Source organism: Drosophila kikkawai, chromosome 2L, assembly GCF_030179895.1.
Source record: "Drosophila kikkawai strain 14028-0561.14 chromosome 2L, DkikHiC1v2, whole genome shotgun sequence".
NCBI lineage: Eukaryota > Metazoa > Arthropoda > Insecta > Diptera > Drosophilidae > Drosophila > Drosophila kikkawai.
Genome location: NC_091728.1, coordinates 5,785,451 through 5,806,089, shown reverse-complemented (window position 1 = coordinate 5,806,089; position 20,639 = coordinate 5,785,451). Strand labels below are relative to the sequence as shown.

Sequence of the window (20,639 nt, the reverse complement as noted above, 5' to 3'; positions counted from 1 at the left end):
TGAATGTGATGGTTAAGTAAAGGCCTCACAGTGGGGCCAATACGGAGGGGGAAGCAACTTGCAGAGGAATGAAATGAAATGAATCCCGGACTGAGGGGAGTCTTAGCAAATTGAATGTGACCCCCACAAAAGTTGGTTCCCTAGCGTGAATCGGAAAGTCAACGTTTGCGAATGTTAATAATATTATTTTGATACCAGATTGTGATTTATTTGCCGAGGGGTTTGTTGTTAATGATTAATTAAGTAAATAAAGAAAACTGAGAGGTATTTTCGAGGAATATAACTATAAAAGAAATCTTATAAAGCATAAATTTAGTGTTTAAAGTCAAATGTAAGACAACTCCTTTTACCTTATCTCTGCTTCAACCTCCGCAAAATGCTAATGACCTGCCAATCTATCCCTATAAACCACATGAAATCCCCAGATCCACTCACAGATTAGCCGGAAAACAAAACAAATCCCGATAAACTTTCGACCGAACATCGACCACAATTCCACACATTCCGCAGTAGAGAGAGTCTGCATGTAAAAGTTAACATGAGCCCGGCTCTCGGGGGGAATTATGGCCATAAGGCCACTTTCATTATGCATGCATAAACGATATTTCAGGGGCTAATCCAGCTCATAACTCAGGACAAAATCCACATCCACCACTCCTTCCATTCCCTGCCCACAGTGCCGTGTTGCAGTTGCAGACAAACAACGGGGCTGAACAACTGAACAAACCAACCGAACGACCGACTGACCAACCGACAAACAAACAAACAAACATCCAATTGTATAATTGCTTAATTTTCATTAAAAAATAAAAACAATTGAATGAAAATATGTACAACATTTGCTGCCTTGCAAATTGTTTGCCTCGAAAGCGAATAATTATTCCGCCGAGACTGACAGCACGAATTGAAAAATGAAATCTGTAAACTGCCGCAACGGTAAATTGAGACTGAAATTGTGTTCGTCCTTTGGCAGGTGACAGAGTCGAAGGATTCCAGGGAGTGGACGCTGCACGTGAAATCGCCGCTGGCAAAAGACACAGGCATCTACGAGTGCCAGGTGAACACTGAGCCCAAAATGTCGATGGCCTTCCAACTGAACATCATCGGTGAGTATCGTATCCTGATATTCCTGTGGCCAGGAATGTTGTAAAATTTAAATGGAAACTTCTAACTTTTTTTTTGTATTACGAAATCTTTTCTAAACTTGACATAGTTAGATGTTTTTATGAACCAAAAGCATTTGGAATTATTTGTATATTCTTTCAACATTTTTTAAATCAACAGAACTTCTTTTAGTTAAAGTAAAAAATATCTGTTTAGGACTGCTTGTGTTTTACAACTTTATAGGGAGATATTTAGATATTTATTCTGAGATAAATCAACTCAATTCTCTTTGAAATGTGACACGACGCTATAAACTCCATCCACAACAAATTTATTTAACTTTGCAGATTTTTTGTTCTTATTTATTTTGTTTTTTTCCGGCTGTTGTTTACCTTGCCACCGCTGCTGAGTTTATTAAAAATGTTAATTCAGTTTTGCAGCCAGCAGCTAGCAATTATGATTATTTCATCCGATCCCCGGGTTTCTTGTGCATTCCGGTTCGACCGCCTCTAGGCATACATTTTTAATTTCGCATTTCGCCCCATAAATAAATAAACAAATAAAATACGGCGATGTGGGAGCAGCTCTTGCTCCTGGGTTCTTTTTTGCACGCCTGAGGTCTTGGATGAGATTTCATGTCACCGGAACGCCAAGTTAATTAGCATGTCAACCCGGCGGGATTAAGGGACCGATTGGAAATGTATTCAGCGCTTTAATGAGCCATGCATAATGCGTGTGTCCGCATATAATTAGCTGCCAGTGTGTCCTGTTTCCTGTGCTGCTGTGTTCTGCCATCGAAAACAATGTCTTTTGTCTGCATTAGTGTCTCCGAAATCCAGCGGTAATGATTAATTGATGATGGCCTGATTACAGAATGGCATATTGGGCAGTGCCAGCCTACTCTCCTAGAGATTGCAGCGGAGAAAAACCCTTCTAATGAGATAATTAAAATTCCTGAAACTAAAAAAAGAAAATTGGAAATAGTTTTTGTCAAGGGAAAATAGGCACGGGATATGTTACTTATTTTGTTGAAAAGTAAGACCCATTGCAATTTTCCATCATTAATTTATATGTTTTCCTTTTAAAAATGAAGCTAAATTGTTATTACACCTTCCCCCTCCTCTTTGTAAGGCCCCTCTCTGATAAATCCTTATCTAGGGCGAAACTCCCATCTCTCATTTTCGGCATTTCATTTACCTGCACATAATGAAATTCCTGCGTTATCCTGATTGCCTCATTGCCTTCGCCGTTAATTCTTAATCTCAATCCGTTTAAAAAACAATCAATTCGGATATTGATTTTAATGGATTTTCAAGGAACTCTCGTGTTTAAGGCGATGCCATTAAGGCGACTTTAAATCACTGACTGGCCCGATAAGGCGACAAGTGTTGCGTCGAAAAAGAGCGTTGGATAAAAGGGGTTAATGGGGCCTCGGCGATAAAAAGGGGGGGGTAAGGCACTGACAAGTCCTGTCGACATCAGCATGGGCATCTGCTGTCAGCCACTTATGCAAATCAGTCGGCAATGCCTTTTTAAGTTCCCGCTTATGCACTTGGGCGCAATGCATTTCTGTCCGGCTGTCACAGCTTTATTTTCTTTTCCCCCCATCCTGATTTCCTGCTCTGACGCGTACAAACGAATTTCCGATTACATTTTCTTCACGGACGTATGCATTTTAATTTACGTTAATGAAACAATTTCCAAAGGAGACGGGACAGGAGCATGACAGCCGTGGCGTGGACACTGGGCAGTGCTGACAGGCCGGCAAACTGGCTACGTCCTTAATAACATTATCGGCATACGTGTCGTATGAGTGACTTTCGCAAGGCGCTCAACTCGTTGCTCCCCTTTGGCTTCACCCTTTTCCCGGCCTTTATTTATATTATATTTTGCCGCTGTTGCTCTTCCTTGGCTTTGCCGGTGCGTTGCAACGCATTTAATTAATGTCATTATGTAAATTTATGCGCTCCACCCAAACGATTTTATTTTTCCCTCAACGTTTCGCAGTTTTTCTCCATTTTTTCCTGGCAAAGAGATTTATGCCTGATATAAATTCAGCTTGGGGCGTTGTGTACGCCATGCTTGGGTTGGGAAATAACCCAAAATAAATATGCATAAAGTATGCCCTAAGATGACAATTTAAAAGGCTGTATTTATGCACGCATTACTCTCAAAAAAAAAATATATACACCATATTTCAGATGCAATTAGTACCATAATTGATTGTTAAATCCGCTGGGGAAAAATATGGGGAAGAAAATTCGCAGTTTTCATTGCACTAAAGAAATATGTATTGAAAACGTAATTTTCACAATATTTATTTAAATCTTTCACTGAGACTCTAGATGACAGACCAATGAATTATTTTTGTATTTTCTTCTCTGGAAATATTTTATTATATATTTTATATGGCCGATTGTGTCTGCGAAAACCATTTTTCTATGGCTTTAAAGACCGTTGCTACTGAAAACCTTAATTCAAGTATTTAAAATACATTTTTTCTTTGCTTTGTGACCTTGATTTTGTATATATTTATCTTTCATTTCTATAATGAAAGCTATTTAATCTTCGATTTCCAAATTAAACACTGGAAAAGTAAATACTCCAAGTTAAATTGTTCGTTAAATCTCTTGAAAAACATGCAACGCTATTATTTCAGACTGTGCACAAATATTTGCCAGCAGTTTTTCCGCAGCATTACAGTTTTTCCATAATATTTCCACTGCACATGGTTTAATCCCTAACCATTTTTGTGGCATACTTTTCTGCGCATCGCCTCAAATCTCGTCATGGTTTTTTCCAGCATTTAATACAGATATTGCCTTGATTACATTTTCGCAGCCTTTCTAAGTGGTAATTACAACCATTTGACCTTAGCAAAATCCCAAGCCTTTTTAACGCCTCTCTGACTGCTGTAGCTGTTGTGCTGGCAGAGGCGCATTGCATTTTATTTACGTGAAATATTTAAATTAAAAAACTTCATGCGCCGCCACACAAAATGCACGCAGAACTTTAGCGACAGCTGCTGAAAAATGAAGGAAAAATGAAAAACTGAAATGAAAAATAGCGGGCTCTGGTCTCGCTCTCGCTCTGTCTCTGGATTTTCCCTTGCCCTCGCTCTGCCGGGTGTTAATTGCCTTTAACGCAGTGACACTGCACAAACACTCTCGCAAAATGGGCGGTGAAGGGGGTTACCAATACACACACGCACTTAATGGCGCAATGGGATTTTTTTAAGTCACACGCACGCTCAACATATGCCACAGACGCAAACAAACAGACGGAAAAAACACATCGAGTGGGAAAAGGGGAGGAAGAGAGAGCGCGAGATCCTCGCAGACGCCTTAACCCCCCTCGCAGGATATCCCTGAGCATCCTGCGACCCATGTAATCATCATCATATGCACTTTTATGAGCTGCTCGCGGCCACAGTGGGTCGAAAAGAGCACATTTTGGGTGGATATCAATTTACAGGTGCTAAAGATGGAACAAGGGACCATAGAGCGTGTATTTAAGAACAGGAAAATGTTATATTTGTTGCTTAAAAATCTTAAAGCTTAAAGACAAAGAAAGAAATTATTTACATTTGTTTTTTGGGGTCCTAAAATTAAGGTACCCTACCACCTTGAATTACTGGTTTATTGTTACTCTTGTAAACAAATTTTACTTAAGTTGAAACATTATTCTTTGATATATCCTTAAGGCATAATTTACAATTGCCCAGATTTATCTCTGACACTTAAAATTGGGATAAATTGTACCCTGATCTGTGAAAAGCCCCCAAATATGCTCTTTAACTTTAAGCTTCTTACCTAAGTTTTAAGCCCCAATAAGATTTCCCCCGGCGCTTTAGCAATTTCCAAGTAAATGAAGGACCACAGTGCGACAGTTGAATTTTTATTTCATTTTACCAGGGCATGTCTCCCGTTTTCGGGTATATTTTTTAATTATTATTATTTTCACAGTCCAATGCATAATAAATATTATTATTAACCCAGTTTCACATCCGCATGTGCGACTCTCCATTCGGGCGTGTGCACATACACAGTCATATCCATAAGTTTATTTACACACAGTCATGTGTGTGTGCTGTGGTGTGCTCACCATGTCTGGTGTGATTTTCTCACTACCTTCCGCCCGGACTTTTTTTCGGGCTTACTTAAATTTAGTGCAATTGAAAAGTTATTCCATAAAGTTTTATGATTAAAACTTTTTATGTGCATTCAGTTGGCTGCAAATTCGTTTTACGACCGATTGCCCCAAATTGATTTTGGTTATTCAACTTTTCCACCTCGAATGCGTGTTTTTCGATTCATTTGTGGGCTCGCTCGTTACCTTTGCAGAAATCTCGCCGGATGCCAAGGCGGTTATCAGTGGGCCGCACGATCTGCACTTCAAGGCGGGCAGTGCCATAATCCTCAACTGTCTGGTGCAGCAGCCGTCGGTGAAGGACATCGGTCCGATTTACTGGTATCGTGGCGAGCACATGATCACACCCTTTGACGCGGACGATGGTCAGCCGGAGGCTCCTGTTGGCAGGCAGGAAACTACAGGAAAGGGTATTGCTGAGGTTGTTTCGCCCAACGATATAATGAGCGAGGTGGACCTGCAGAAGGAGTTCGCCACTCGGATCGCCATGGAATCGCAGCTGGGCGACACCCTCAAGTCCAGGTGAGTCAGCCCGTCAGCCTAATTGAGTTGTTTTTACTGTGCTTTATAATCCTCTAACGCAGGCTCCGCATCTCGAATGCCCAGACCACGGACACCGGCAACTACACGTGTCAGCCCACGACGGCCAGCAGTGCCAGCGTCCTGGTTCATGTGATTAATGGTGAGTCGGGGGACACCTGGGTGAGCTAGTGTGGCCTGCACTGGGAGAACAGAAAATAGCTTTGTTTTAAATGGCAGTAAAATAGTATCCCTAAGATATTTTAAAAATATATTCCAAATATTTACTGCTTTTTAACAATCGACCCTCTTTTCTTTGAGTGTCTTAAGATTCTGACTTCCGCCCCAGGTGCTGTCCTGGCTCTATTCTAAGCCTATCATTTACACTGGCAGCCTGAAGTTAGTGCCCCAGAGAAGGACACCCAAGTAGCAGTTAACTCCGGAAAGAGCCAAGAGCCTTTGGTAGCACTTCCACGTGACAGTCATTTTTTGGCCAGCACTGTGGCCCAGGCTCTATTCATTCACGGACACGGCCTAAAAACTAAAAGTTCTGCCGCACTCTCACTCCATCATTCATCCGGTTGTTTGTTTGGGCGCCGCTTCCCACTCCGCCGGGCCTCCGTGGCGTATGAGTAATGCGGCTGGAAGAGCACAACGCACAGACTTGGCTTTGCATATTTTACACATAAATTAGACGGGAATTAAGACATTTTAAGCTGCGAAATGAGGGGCATAAACTTGACGCGTCTTTTGTCCGGCAATTTCCACTGTTTTTTATGACCTTTTATGCGCAGGCCATTCGCAGCAAATTGAAGCGCAAGTCGTTCCGTTGGTAGTCCTAGTTTTTATGCAGTATCAAATGTTAAGCGAAATGTCCAGCACTTAAGTTGTTAAGTTGTTTATTCAAATGAAATTGTTGTACGAACAGGAATTTGCATTTTAAAGAGCATCGGCCTGCTGTCGCTCCGCCGCCTCTCCCCAGCGAAGCCATAATAAATATGATTAAATGTCAGGAGTAAGTTGCAAAAAGGCACTTAATCATGCCCCACATGTGGCATCCACCGGACGGACTGGAGTGGAGTGGAATGGAGTGGTGGGTGTGGGACCCCAGATAGTCCCAGCTCCAGCGACTGTAACTGAGACTGTGACTGGGACAGGGACTCTGACTGGTAGCATAAATACAGATAATAAATCAAAGGCAATAAAATTTTAAGAGAAATGATAAGAGCGGAGTGTCGGTCTTGTCTAGGCGTTACGACGACCGGGGATATGCTCTATGGGGAGTGTGTCAAAAAAGGAATAATTTATAACAATTTGCTTATTGTTCTAATTTGAATTCTGTATAAAATATACGGAAAATCTACTCATATATTAATTATTTCATTTTAAAAAGTAAGAAAATGATGTAATTATCCTTAAACATGAAAGCCCTTCATCCATGCAGACTTTTTTGTTTAAGACCACTCCTTTTTTGGCGGCGATAAAAAATGATTTAACTGAAATGGAAATCCAATTCCCCAACTTATTTATAGACCCCCAGAGATACCCTGCAGTCGCGCAGCATTCTCCACGCATTACTCATTTCTCCCACCGCCGCCCTCTTTTCTGGCCTTAAAAATCAGTGCGCGGAGGATGGGTATCCTTTGTGACGAGTCAAAACAAAGCATTGACAAATGATGCGCCTGGAATAACATTTTCTGGGCCCGAGAAAGGCCGCAGAAATATTGCGTATACGCAGACACACATATGTCATTTATCTAGTCGGGACAAACACGCGTGGCACCCATTCCCCCATTAAACACAACCCACTTTCAAAGTCAGCACAGCGAGAAATGTGTCATTATTAAAGAATGTATTTTTGAAATGTCTTAGGTTCATATTTTTATTTTTAAATGAAAAAACCCTCATTAAACCTCAATTTTACTTTGCTTATGATAATTTAACATTTTTCATAATTAATTTTAGCCTGGTTCTTGGCTATTATTTCAGTGTAGGTCACAATTAAATTAAGTTACTTGGCCTGGCATAGTTAATGACGCTGTGCTTGGCAAAATTTGAATACACATGTTCATTGTGCCACTGCTTGTCTTCCCCGCAGATGAGAATCCCGCTGCCATGCAGAAGAGCGGGGCGGCCGGGTCCTTCCCCAGGCCACTCCAGCTGCTCCAGCTGATACTGAGCTTGGGAATGGGAACTGGAGTATTGGCTGTCAGCAACTGAGACCGAAAGTTGTCCCCAGCATTGCCGTCGTCCTCTCCCTCTACGTCGTCGTCGTCGTCATCATCAGCCCTGTTGGCATTGTAATTGCAGCAGAACGAGAAAATTATGTTCCATGACGCTGGCAGTTTTCCGTGCTCGCTGCGAGATGTTTTTTAGAAGTCTGGTAAACTGGCAAAAGGAAAATGGTAGAGGCAAACAAGGCAGCCGCTTTCCCTTTCAGGCGAATGTTTGTTTTCCTTTTAATATTTACATTTCATTGTGCGAAATGAGACACTGCAAAATGTAAAATGCAGAATGCAAAGGCCGGAGGATGGGGCATGGAGCAAGGACATGGGACGAACGGCGAAGGACATAGGACACGGGACTCGGAAAGCGATGACACTCTCTGTAAATACCACAAAGATGCGGAGCAGCTTACCGGATATATATACATACATACATGCCATTCGGATACTTACATATATAAAAGTGTGTATTTTATTTCATTACTGAGGCTCTCCTCCTGACAATGGAGCCTCTTCGCACGCATCGACTTTATAAACATTTCATGCTGTCTTAACACAGAAAACCAGGCTAACCAAAGGCGAAAACAAAAAAAAGAACTAAGGATAACACACTCGCACACACACACACACACAACACACATAATACTAACCGAAAATTGTAATATATATTATATAAAGGCAGAAACTCTCATCATCTGATAAACTAAAAGCAAAAACCTAATTATAAACACTAACTTGTATGGAATTTATTTATGGGCAAAATGAAATTTAGTCAATGCAAAATTGAATGAAAATGTGAATGTGAAAAGCAGAAAGCGGAAATGTGGAAATGCGGAAAAGCGAAGAGCTAAATGAAATCAATGGCGGCGTGCTCGACTAAGTTTGGTATTGCACATGAGTGTGTGTAGCGAGTATTACTATGGGTAGGCATGAATTTACTACACGTAAGCCAGTAAGCAGATTTTAGATAATTTATGTGATGACAAACCAAATGGATAAATCAATGGAATGAATTCTTTCAACAATAAACTGAAACGAAACTACACGATGCGCTTTTCATTCTGTGCAGACTCCTGCGGTTATGCTCAGTGGGAAACTTTTAATTTCTTTTTTGAAATGCGGTGAGTACTTAGTGAATCTACAGCTCCCCAGAGTTTTCAATTCAATTAGTTGGCTGCTAAATGAGAAATATGCGTAGATCTGACTTGTGCAAAGGACAAGCTACTACATCATCATCATCGTTATCATTATCACCAGTGTATGCAAATGAAGTAATCAAAGACATAATCAAACAGCAAATAAAATGCCCATATTTAAATTGATATCTGTGGCAATGCAGTCGTGTCATAATGCTTGTAAAGAGGATAACGTTTATTATTTTATTGGTTTTTCAATTTATTTAAGTGGTAAATAATATGCAGAAATATTGATAGTTTATGTAAAGGATTTCATAAAAGTAATTATGGCAGTATTTTGGCATTTACATTAACTTTAATGTAATATTTAAAATTTATTTTAAATCATTAACCTATCGATTCTTTTGTTATCTATCCAAAAGTATAAACAATCTCCAATTAAGCTGAATGATTTTAACCGATTAAAAGCTAGCTAAGCATTTCCATAATCTTTTATATTGCCTTTAAGAATAAAATCTTTATATAAACCTGCGATAATTTCATAAGAAAAACCATTTGCGGCAGCCTCAGCCGCCATAACAGTCTCGAATTTCAGAAATTATAATTGATATTTGCCGTTGCAAAGAGCGAGCGAAAATATTGTGTTAAGAAAAACAGCTCCACGGTGCGGAGACCTCAAGATGGCGCCATAAAAACGCCATTACTGTCTTCGCCTTAGAGCCACACCACACCACACCACCACACACCACCCACTTCCCTCCCGCTTTCCCCTACACCGAGACTGACCCAATTAATGTGCCCGTAGCCGCAAGTGTTTTTCATTAGTTGGAATCCCGCACGAAGAAGAGATCATCGCAATATTTAAATGAAACAATTACGGCCCGGACAGGCGGCACTTGTTGCTGATTCACAGGCAATTTAATGTCCATTCGTCGGTTGGGGGTTTTAATTTAAACAAACAAAACGGCAAAAGACAAATTTCCAGTGGCTGTGGCAAATCCAATCCGGGATATCAATCATACGCCGCGTAGGCTTACAGAAAAGTCTTCAGCAGGGTGATATATGAGCCGGTTGTGCTGAGTATCTGGAGGCAAAAAGAGGGGAAATGGAAACATAAACATTTATTATCATAATCAACGCACATCGCACACAGTAGTCGTCCCTTACCGAACCAAAGGCTGGCAGTGAGGGCGTAAAAAACGGCACCGCAATTGTTTTTGCCCGCTGCGAACACCGCAATATCATTAAAATCATTTTTCTAGTCCTCGCGTCGCATTTGTACCACTCGATGTCGTATAGCACGTCCGCCACAGCAGCGCTCTGCGAATGGAATTGGATCTGGTTCTGAATCTGAATCTGAATCTCAGGCGGAGTCCTCGCCGTCGTCTGGCCGGAGAACTGGATCCCCGCTCGGTGCTCAGTCCTCCGCACTTTGTTGTGTAATTAAAATTTTATCACAAGTGCAATTTGTGAATGGCACATCATTTTTTATGTGGCCGCCTGGCTGCTTAATGTTTAGCGTCAAATTGAAATTACAGGAATTGCAAAAACGAAAGTAGATACACGAGCGGCAAATGAAAACAAGCGGATTGGAACCGAATGAAGAGATACTTTAAGAAGAATTTAATGTATATTTCCTATATTTAAAGAATATTTATTAAGTTCATAAATTATATCAGAAAAAATCTGGATAATCTACAAATCTTCCTAGTTCCAAAATAATAAAAAAGGTAGTTTTAAAATATAAAAAATCAGCTCCACACCCAACTAAACCCGAAACAACCCCTCCTTTAGGGTATCTTAAACCCAATGAATGATGGAAATGAAAATGGTTTGGTGCTAGTGGAAGGGAAGTGGAAAAGTGGTCGCGAAAAAAATGGCGGGAATAAGCGGGAAAAGTGCGAGCAGTCTTACTCACACTCTCGCCGACGTGATTGCCGCCGAAGCAGTAGAGGAAAAGCTGTGTGAGGGCAGCGATGCTGTAGCAGATGTAGGTTAAGCCGCTCAGCGACGACGTGTTCTGCGAAGGAGACAGAGAGCAGGGAAAATGAAATAAAATAATATGAAAATGCAGGAGAATTAGATAAGAGACTATGCCATTAATTGGAGAGAAATTGCTTGTGGTGGGTAAAAAAAACTAGAGGGGATTATTAAATACACTTTACACAGTAGTTTGCCCGAGTTTGAACTAGTTGCGAAATGCGAAAGCATCAAAGCAATGTTCTTTGGCAAATGGTCTTGGGCTAGTTGCGGTCTCACTCTGATAGCTTTCCCTCCCCTCTCTCTCTCTCACCCTCTTTTCCATTTTCCACTTGTCCGACTTTCCATTTTGGCATTGAAAAAGAATTATGCGATTTATGCATGTCGCCGAGTGAATAAAACTGAAAGCACGCTCCATTTTACAAGACCCAAATTGGATTTGGCCACAATAAACTGCATTTGTTTTCTCTTTTTTTTTGGCTTTCTTTGAACGGTTTAATTTGTTTTCCTATTTGTCTAATGTGCTAAATAGAAGGTCAAGCCAAAAATTGGGAGCAAGGTTAATATTTGAGAAAATAAAATATATTAAATAGCCTTAGAGAAGTATTGAACTATTTTAGTTTGCAAAAAAGAAAGAATTTTTCTTCTATTAATAATATAAACCAAATATTTTGCTATCAAATTGTATTTTATTGGTTTACTCTTGTATTTATCATTATTTAAAACTCCTTAACTTTGGTTAAATCACTGAAAACCCTTACTTTCTACTTTAAAAAGTTTAAAGTCTTTAAGAAAATGTATAATTTGTGATATGAAAAACTTTTTATTTATTTATAAATTGTATCTTCCACTCTTAGGGGACCTCCTAGTGTCATATATGTTTTTCACTTGTCCGCTTTTCCGGGAAAGAAAGTTAAAAAGTGATAATAGATCGCTGGCCTCGGGACACCCGAGCGATAAACAAGTTTCGAATGGATAACTCAACACTTTGGGCCGCGTAAGGAGGCGGCTCAGTCGCAAGAAGTGTTGGCATCGCTTATCCCATTGGGCAGGAGAGAACCCATCCCGAACATTTTCGGCGCTCGGCAGTTGCAGCGGCAAACAGCTTATGGGTCTCCGGTGTCCGGGACACCGGAAAACGTGCGAAAGTCGCATTAAAAACTTTTTTCGGAGCCGTAACAATTCATGCGCTTATAAATTGCCACGGGAGAGCCGCAGCCGCAGTCGCAGCCACAAAGCAAACAAACAAATCGAGAAGGAGCCGAGGTCAGGGAAAGCCAGGTTGAAGGGGGGACGGGATGGGAAAAAACAGCAAACAGGGAAAAACTTTTAAAGCGACCGGCGAATGCAGGCGAGGTGTAAGGTCAGTGGCGTCAGTAAAATACTATTTAAGGGGGCTTTATTTTACTTTGTTAAATTTTCTAAAATTAAGACTGTCACTTTTACTTTGTTAGTTATTTAATTCTTATTTATTATATTTAAAATAGTAAATATTTATGAAACAACTGCTAAGTAAATTATAGCAACCTTAAGCCCCCAAAAAATAAAATTGCCACAAGCCCCTGAAGAAGGGAAAAAAGGCTTACCAACATGATGTCCAGGATGGTCGAGCACAGGACGAAAGCGGCGGACAGGAAATGCATTAAAACGATAACGGTAAACTGGCGTGTTAGGTCCGTGCACAGATCGATAATCGCATTGTGCCGCTCGACAACGTGGGCCAGTTTTTGGCGCACCTCCGCATTCATCGCCTCCGTGAAAACGTCCACGGAATCTGACAGAGGGAGATAGGCCAAGAAAAGTCAGAGGAGCAAAGCCATTGTCATCTTTGCCAGTTACGACACCCACACACCCACACACACACTCACCGCCATGCAAATCGGCGAATATCCTGCGAATGTCCTGCTGCAGCAGTCGGAAGACGCCGCAGATGTAGAGGCAGGAGCAGAGGAAGAAGCCATCTACGAAGCTGAAAGCAAACACAGTGCAGGCCCCGGAAGCGGTCAGCAGCACGTAGGTGACCGGAAACAGAGATGGTTGTACGGCGAACGCTGGCAATCTGGTGACAAGGAGCATCGGGATATCGAGTGTTAAAATTAATATTCCATGCTTGATCCCAAGAATGACCTAAGGGTGTCGCGACTCCGAATGGCGAGCCATATTTAATGCATTTGCCAGTCCTTGCGATTCATTAACCAAATTGGTTAAAGATTTTCAGTACAACGAGTGGCTTGAGTCGAGGACTTTAATTAACTTTATCGATTGAGTAAGAAAAGCTACTTAACAACAATAATGTATAACAAGAAAGAAAGCTACTAACTTTGGCCAGTCAAAGTTTGTATACCCTTGCAGGTAACAATTAAAATATACCATAACTAAGCCAAAAATGCATTAATTTCGATTCGAAAAGCAGTTTTGTGTTAGTTTTTATTAATTTAAAAAAACTGCATACCAAATTTAAAATTTTAAGAAATCAAAATTTTTGGCTATTTTTGCTAATTTTAATGATGTAACCCCTTATCAAATTTCGCAAAAATGGCCAAAAAATCGATTTCTTCCGGACATGTCTAGAAAGATTCGCATGTTAATGCTGATCAAGAATATATATGGTTTATGGGGTCGGAAATGATTCCTTGACTTGGAAAAATATTATTTTGTATTATAAAATCGGATTTTTTATATTAAAAAACTTCTTGATTTTATTGTAAATTAAAAATATCATAACTCGGAGAAAAGAGCATTAATTTTAAATCGGAAAACTGTTCTGTGCAAGATTTTCTACAGTTAATAAATCTGCATACTTCATTTAAAATTTTTGAAAATTCAATTTTTTATCAAAATCAAAAATTTTAATGATGTAACCCCTTATAAAATTTTGCAAAAATGGCCAAAAAATCGATTTCTTCCTGACATATCTAGAAAGATTCCCCTGTTGATGCTGATCAAGAATATATATACTTTATAGGGTCGGAAACGTCTCCTTCACTGCGTTGCAAACATCTGACTGAAATTATAATACCCTGCAAGGGTATAAATATAGTTCAAAATAAGCTTCGAATTTAGAATTTAAAATACCAAATGTAGGAGCAAACATGCCTCTATCAAAAGTGGTTAACCAATGCCTAAGGTTTAACTTAAAAATAAAGCAAGGATATTTTTAGCTTCTGACTAAAGTCATTTGAACATGTATTTCGTACAACCTCTACTCAAAGCTCAAGAGATAACTGGGGCACCCGAGCTTAAGGATGTTCAAGTGAGCCCCGGAATATCCTTCTCATCATACATACTCACATGATATTGAAGGGCAGTTCGATTTGACCGGGCAGCTCAAACAGCCAACGATAGAGACCCATAATCAGCGGTTGCAGGTTGAAGGCGGTGTTGGTCGCCGTGCCGGAGCTGAGAAGCAACAGGCTCAGCCTACTGGCCGTGGTGGCCAGTCCGACCAGCATACGTTGGCCCTCTTCGCGGCGCGCAGCCCACAACATTGATTGCAGGCGCTGGATGAGCACCGCCCACTGGCGGCTGGAGCGGAAGAAAACCCACAGCTTCAGCACACACACAGCCTTGGTGGTGCCGGGGCAGAAGGCCTCCAGAGCCACAACCAGGTTGTCCAGGTGTACACAGCCGTAGAAGACCTCGCCCACAGCTCCCACCAGGACCACCAGAAAGGCGAACACGGACAGGAGATGGGTGTACCACGGACCACTGCCCCTTCTCATCTCCGGCCAGATGCCAACGATTCTCGCAGAGAACCGAGGGATGCGGTAGAAGTGGCCAGCAATGGCAGGCTCTGGCTCCCCGCTGTCAATCATTCCGGCGATGAACTCAAGTGGATACTATCGATGGGGTCTTCTTTGCCGCAAGTCGAGTGGTCAGCCGCTCCGGGCGAGTGTCGGGAGCAATGTTTTGGCCTGCTTTTTATAGCCACTCCGGGCAACTAATTGCAGGGCAGGGAGCTGTGCTTATTGCACGGGGAAAAACTCCCAAATCCAGCAAATCAAGCGATTCTTGCTCAGGAAATGCTTAGTGATTTAAAGGGGACTCTTAAGGTCGAAAGTTGGGTTTCAACTAAGACTAGAAATAGGCAGCATCAGAGTGATACATATAACAAAATAATAAGGATTTACATATTCTTAAATAACATTAGAACATTGTTTTCTTAAATTATTTTAAAAAGTAAAACTAACGATATTTTACACCAAAAAGCAAGGCTGTATCAGTAAATAAATAATTTCTATTACATTTTATAAAGCATTTTTTGTAAACGTATTCAAAATATATCCTGAAATTGTCAAGCATATTTCCTCATACAATTTCTAAATAAATTAATTAACTTTCCTTTCAGTGTACCCGCTGGCAAGTCCTGTCTTTGACTTTGGCAAAAGTTTTAATTGTTTTTATGCTTACGTCTGCGCTTACACTTTCTCCTGAGCCACTGCTTCGGCCCTTCGACATCCCGCCCATCAGTCAAGGTCCTGCCATTCCGTCTCACCTGACTTATAATTATAGAGCTCAGTTACAGTTGGAATATTCCATTCCATTGCTCAGCCATTGTTTGACATTCAATATTTTGTGTGTGTTGCACAACAAGAGCGACACAAAAAGGCACCGAATACAAATTTAATTAATTGTTATGCGGCAAAACTTTCAATTCCTTCGGCTTTCCTCCTCGTCCACGTCCACTTCCGCTTCCTTTCGCTCGAGTTTTCCTTTGTTTTGCGTTGTTTTTAATTGGGGTTACCTTTCCTCCCCTCCATTCGACTAAAAGTTGTTAATTGAGGGGATCGTAGGCTGAAATAAACACAAACAAAGAGCTGTCGGTTGAGGATGGAGTCGAAGATGGTAAGAGAAGTTTAAATAAAAAATTTGTATCAGCTCCGAAAATCAATTTTCATCGAAGAAAATAACCGAATTTCATATAGAGTCGAATTTGGGAAAAGCAATCTATGGCTTTTAGTTGAATTTAGAAGGCAATCTTTTTCGGTTGGCTCACTAAGCCGGCTAAGAGAATTTCCATTTGCATGGCCAAGTAAGCCACAGTTCCTGCCAATAGTTAACCGACCAGACCCAGCCAAAGCAATTAAAAGCCTACACCAGTACCTGCCCCCACCCACAGACGGCTGGCTGCCCATTTGATAGATGGACAATAATTGCATTTTATTTGGGGGCCGCAACGAATAATATTTGACTGGCGCAGTGGCCGGCCATGCAGTTGGGGTTGTCCCATTAACTGGCAGTCCTCGTCGTTACGGATTTGTCTTGCATAATGTTTGGAGTTGCCAGTGCTCCCTTCTATCCCGCTTCCTGGTAAGTCCCCTTCCAAATCCCATCTATCTGATGGCCGCCTGGCAAACTAAGCCAAATCCAGGGCTAATCCTGTTACAGCAACTGTATCAACGCCTATCATCGATGGCCACACACACATACTCGCACACTGCCCCCACTTTGCTGCAGAGCGCCTGCTCAGGCTCGCCCAGTCTCCAGTAAGACATGGTATCAACATGTGAGCCTGGTGCCTACATGGCGTGGTTGATAGCACAGTGCATGCTGGTACATTGCAGTTATCGTCAAGCAGCGGCTGAGTTGTGATGCACAGCGTTGTGGCTCACTCTAGGTACAAGTACATAGGCGCGATGGTAAGCACTGTGGACTACCCTGACAACCTCCTCTGCATGATAGCTGGCAAGAGGTCTCCTAAGGCCATAGGCAGCTATTGGATCAAGTACCATAAGGTGCACGTTTCAAGAGACTGTCGTGGAACTGTTAAACAGCTGTGAAGAAACAGGAATCGTGAAAGCACAGAGCAAACTAAATGTCAGCTTGTCAGAATTAATCTGATCATTATTTAGCCTAATAAGTAAAACAGGATGTAGAGCAAACGGAATGTGTAGTAAGATATATAACTGAACAGTGTCGGGCACTTGCAACAACCTTAACCAGACCCGGGCCGGTCATAGATCATGTGGTAATGGTTATCGCAAGTTGAAAGATTAAGCGGTAGGCATAAAGATTGAACAACAGAGCCAAGCAGAGGTGCTCCTTTGAAGGATACTCGCCCGGGGGAGGCAGCCTCGACTGGCGGCTTGATCCAGGTACCCCCTAATCTCTCGCTGCGAGGCAACAGTGCTCCTGGTGCCCTCGAAACCTCTGCAATAGGCCCCTCCCTCTGACATCCGAGGGGGCCTACCGAGGACATCAGCCCCTCTGTAGTGTTTCTGGGAACTCAGCGGCCCAGCTCGTCTGAAACATCAGTCACCATCTATAACCTGTGGAAGGGAATTCCTTACGATATGCCGCTATCCGCTGAGCTTCGGCGCTCGCCTGTCGCTCACGCTCGTCAGCGTAACTCACCAAATTTCCTTCACTCTCGTCCAACCCTGTCTGGCAAAAAAAGTGTACACACGCGGTCGCGCCTCCATCTCGTCGCTCCTCGTCATCGCCATGGCTTCTGTAGCTGGCGTTTCTTTCTCCTTTGCCGGCTTGCTGCTTTTGGCAAGGCGACGGCCTTGGCCCAAAGCATCCCCCCTCCCAAAAAACCACCTCCTCCATTGCACCGCTAGGTTGCCATAAATTGCCAGCTGCATTCATTCATATCTGGGGCTGCTTCCTGCCCCGCAATGCATCATCGTCAGTGCGGGGCATCATCAGCGTTGCGCCGCCTTGAATTATGCGCCAATAAATTTGTTTGCTGAATTCCATCTAAATCGGATTTCCTCTCACACTTCTTGAATTGAATTTAATAATATATTTAATTATTTAGTGTGAATACTTGGCTCTCTGCTTCCCACAAGCCGCCCCCTGTGTGCATTCGCTCTGGCAGATTGAATTAGCAAACAGGATGCAACTGCCGTGCAACAGGGCGTATGATTAACACTAAATGCGCTCCCTGTCAAAGTGCATAATGCCGATTGGCAATGCATCAGAGCAAGATGGAATGACTGTGAGGGGAGAGCGGGCATGGGAATCAAGTGGTACTGCTGCTGCCAGTGTTTATGGCTCGGCACATAATTTTGCTTATTTTTGCAATTAGCTGGAAAATTGATGCTACAAAATCAGAGTTCATTTGGCGGCGAGGGTGGTTTGCAAATATAATTGGAATTCTTAACACTAAAAAGAAGGGAATTTAAGATAAAATCAAACCCTAAACAGTGAAAATAAAAATATTCTTTGGTAGTTATGAATGGCAATTTACCTCGCTTTACCCCAAAAGTAGTATCGTAAAGTCTGCCCATAAACCATAGTCTTCTGTTTTAAATATTCCCATATGCTGCAATCTATTTTCCATATCAATCAGCGCTTTTCACGATCCATAAACAAATGAATGTGTAAGCGGAGCAGATTTTATGCGCGCTGTCAGATGATAAACACCGTTGAAATTATGTTTATTAGGCATTGAAAAATGCATCGCAAATCTTCTATGCATAAGTGACACTTTCGAGCGACTCCCCGCTCGAGTAAGGGATATTTTTTATGTGGCCACGTAACTCAGGCTGGGAACCTTTAGGGCGCCGGGACTGGGTGTGTGAGCGTGTAAAAAACTACTAAAGCAACCCACGTGAAAGTTATAACTCGGCATTAAATGCGCAAAACCGAGCGTGGATATCGTGGCTATATGGATCCCTAACACACACAACGCCACTCCCATCTGTGGCAATAAAATGCAGTTGACTGCAAGGGGGCTTGGGTTGCCAGGGGGCGTGGCAGGTCCTGTGAAGATGGAACAGCAGCAGCAGCAACAACAACAAGGCGACGGGGGCAATGTGTTGCACATTTCGGTGGCAAAGTTGCACAAATGTGTGAAAATTGTACAACACAAACAAGCGAAAGGAAACAGGACCCCGGAGTCATGAGCCTGGAGCTTGGAGCACGGAGCACGAAGCGTGGAGCCTGGAGCCTCCGTATCCGGAGCTGGTGCCGAAACTTGCAGGACGAGTGTAAAATGCAATTGAAAAATGCCACAGTTTTGCATAAATCAGCAGGAAAGCGCCGAAAATGGCGCACAAACAAGCAGCAACGGAGGCAGCAGCAGCAGCGGCACCAACAACGGACCCGTATCCGGCCATCCAACAATGGCGGAGCAGGAGGCAGAACCGAAGCAAAAGCAGGACCAGCAGGAGCAAGCAAACATGGCCGCAGGCAACCCGTAAACATGGCCAACATGTCGGCACTGGGAAAAGTCGGAAAAGCGGGGGTAGGGGCAGGAGCGGCGTCGCCGCAGATATAATTTACTGATAATGCAATTGCCGTTCGAGCAACGCACGCGCCACCTGCTGCAGCATCGTATCGTCCTGCCTATTTCCCCCAGCCTTCAGCCTGCGTCCTTCGTCCTTGCCGCTGTGGCAGTGGCTGTTGCACGCCTGGCTAAGCAAGCAAACTTCCTAGAGCCGAAAAGCGCTGAAATGCGCAGAAAAAAATTGAGTAATAACAATTACGTTCACCACAACGAAGGTTAAATGCTCTGCCCATTAGGATTGCTTAAAAGGCCAGAGGGCGGCTTAAAAAAGTAATACAGTACAAGGTTTAAAAGTTTAAATGGAGAGTTATATTTAAATTTAGTAATTAAACTTATATTCAGGTCCATTTTACATTGTAAAAGGTTTCTGGTTTCTTTAAAATGTTCGGAATACTACAACTTAAACTAGAATTTAATAATTCAATAACTGTTAAATTTATAGAAAACCGATTCCGATGTTTAAGATGAAAACCAGCTTCGGATAATCAGGTCTACAAATGAAAGTAATCTATAATTATAGAGGGGATTGTGCCTTTTATTCCCAATAATCACTTCTCCAATAATACAATTCTCCAGAATCTAATGGATTTGGAATTAAATAGTCTTCCTGTGCGGCTGAACTCATTACGGGGATGCTCGCTGGCAGGATATCTCCCCGATGTCCCAGCGGCTGAGCGGAAGAGCAACTGTCAAATATAGCGAACGCTGCACAAACTGCATAAATATTGCAATCGCATGACTCGACATTGGCTGGGAACGGTGGACGTGGGACTTGGTCACGCTGCAGTTGACATTTTTTTTTTGCTCCCCCTTTTCCGAGAATCCATCCCGGATAGAAGTCCATGGCAGCTAGTCCATGGGCAACGTAGAAAACAGTTCAGTCAGCGAGTCATCCCGTGGTTTCCACCGCTCCGCATACAAATTTCATTCACTTCCGCGCTGCTCGATTCAGAATTTAAGCTGGCTTCCCCTTCAACTTAAAGCGGGGAATCCCCGTTGGCAGCTCGAAATTAAACAGAAAACAACAAGCATCGTTACTTTCCATTAGTGCCAAGGAGGTGGATGCAAAGGATACCGAATGCCGTAGGAAACAGAAACAGTGCCTTTTGATTTTCCGCGATTCCCTCTTCACACAGCGAAATTGGCGCGGGCGTTTTGCTTTTATTTTGTTGAGAGAATTTTCTTTTGTTTGTTTGACAATCGAACCAGTTCGAAAGTTTCCGTATGAACACCAGGGTTAAGTACAGTGAGAGAGCGCTAATTACCGCCAAAAGATAACTGGGTTTTCTT

The 20,639-nt window shown here is 42.3% G+C and overlaps 2 protein-coding genes across 2 annotated transcripts in view; one reads left to right on the top strand and one right to left on the bottom strand.

Moving 5' to 3' along the window:
* dpr3 (defective proboscis extension response 3) overlaps positions 1-9,010 on the top strand; it is a 51,480-nt gene extending 42,470 nt beyond the window's left edge. The window contains exons 5-8 of the mRNA XM_017166555.3: positions 974-1,106; positions 5,448-5,775; positions 5,838-5,935; positions 7,871-9,010. Coding sequence (XP_017022044.1) covers positions 974-1,106; positions 5,448-5,775; positions 5,838-5,935; positions 7,871-7,992 — 681 coding nt within the window. The 3' untranslated portion in view covers positions 7,993-9,010. The remainder of the gene's footprint in view (positions 1-973; positions 1,107-5,447; positions 5,776-5,837; positions 5,936-7,870) is intronic.
* Positions 9,011-10,166: 1,156 nt separating this feature from the next.
* Positions 10,167-14,928, bottom strand: Or22c (Odorant receptor 22c). Its single transcript, XM_017166606.1, has 6 exons — positions 14,405-14,928; positions 12,982-13,172; positions 12,700-12,887; positions 11,052-11,153; positions 10,301-10,453; positions 10,167-10,217 (listed from the first exon to the last, which is right to left on the bottom strand). The coding sequence occupies exons 1-6, from the start codon at positions 14,926-14,928 to the stop codon at positions 10,167-10,169; spliced, it is 1,209 nt and encodes a 402-aa protein (XP_017022095.1).
* Positions 14,929-20,639: the final 5,711 nt, after the last annotated feature.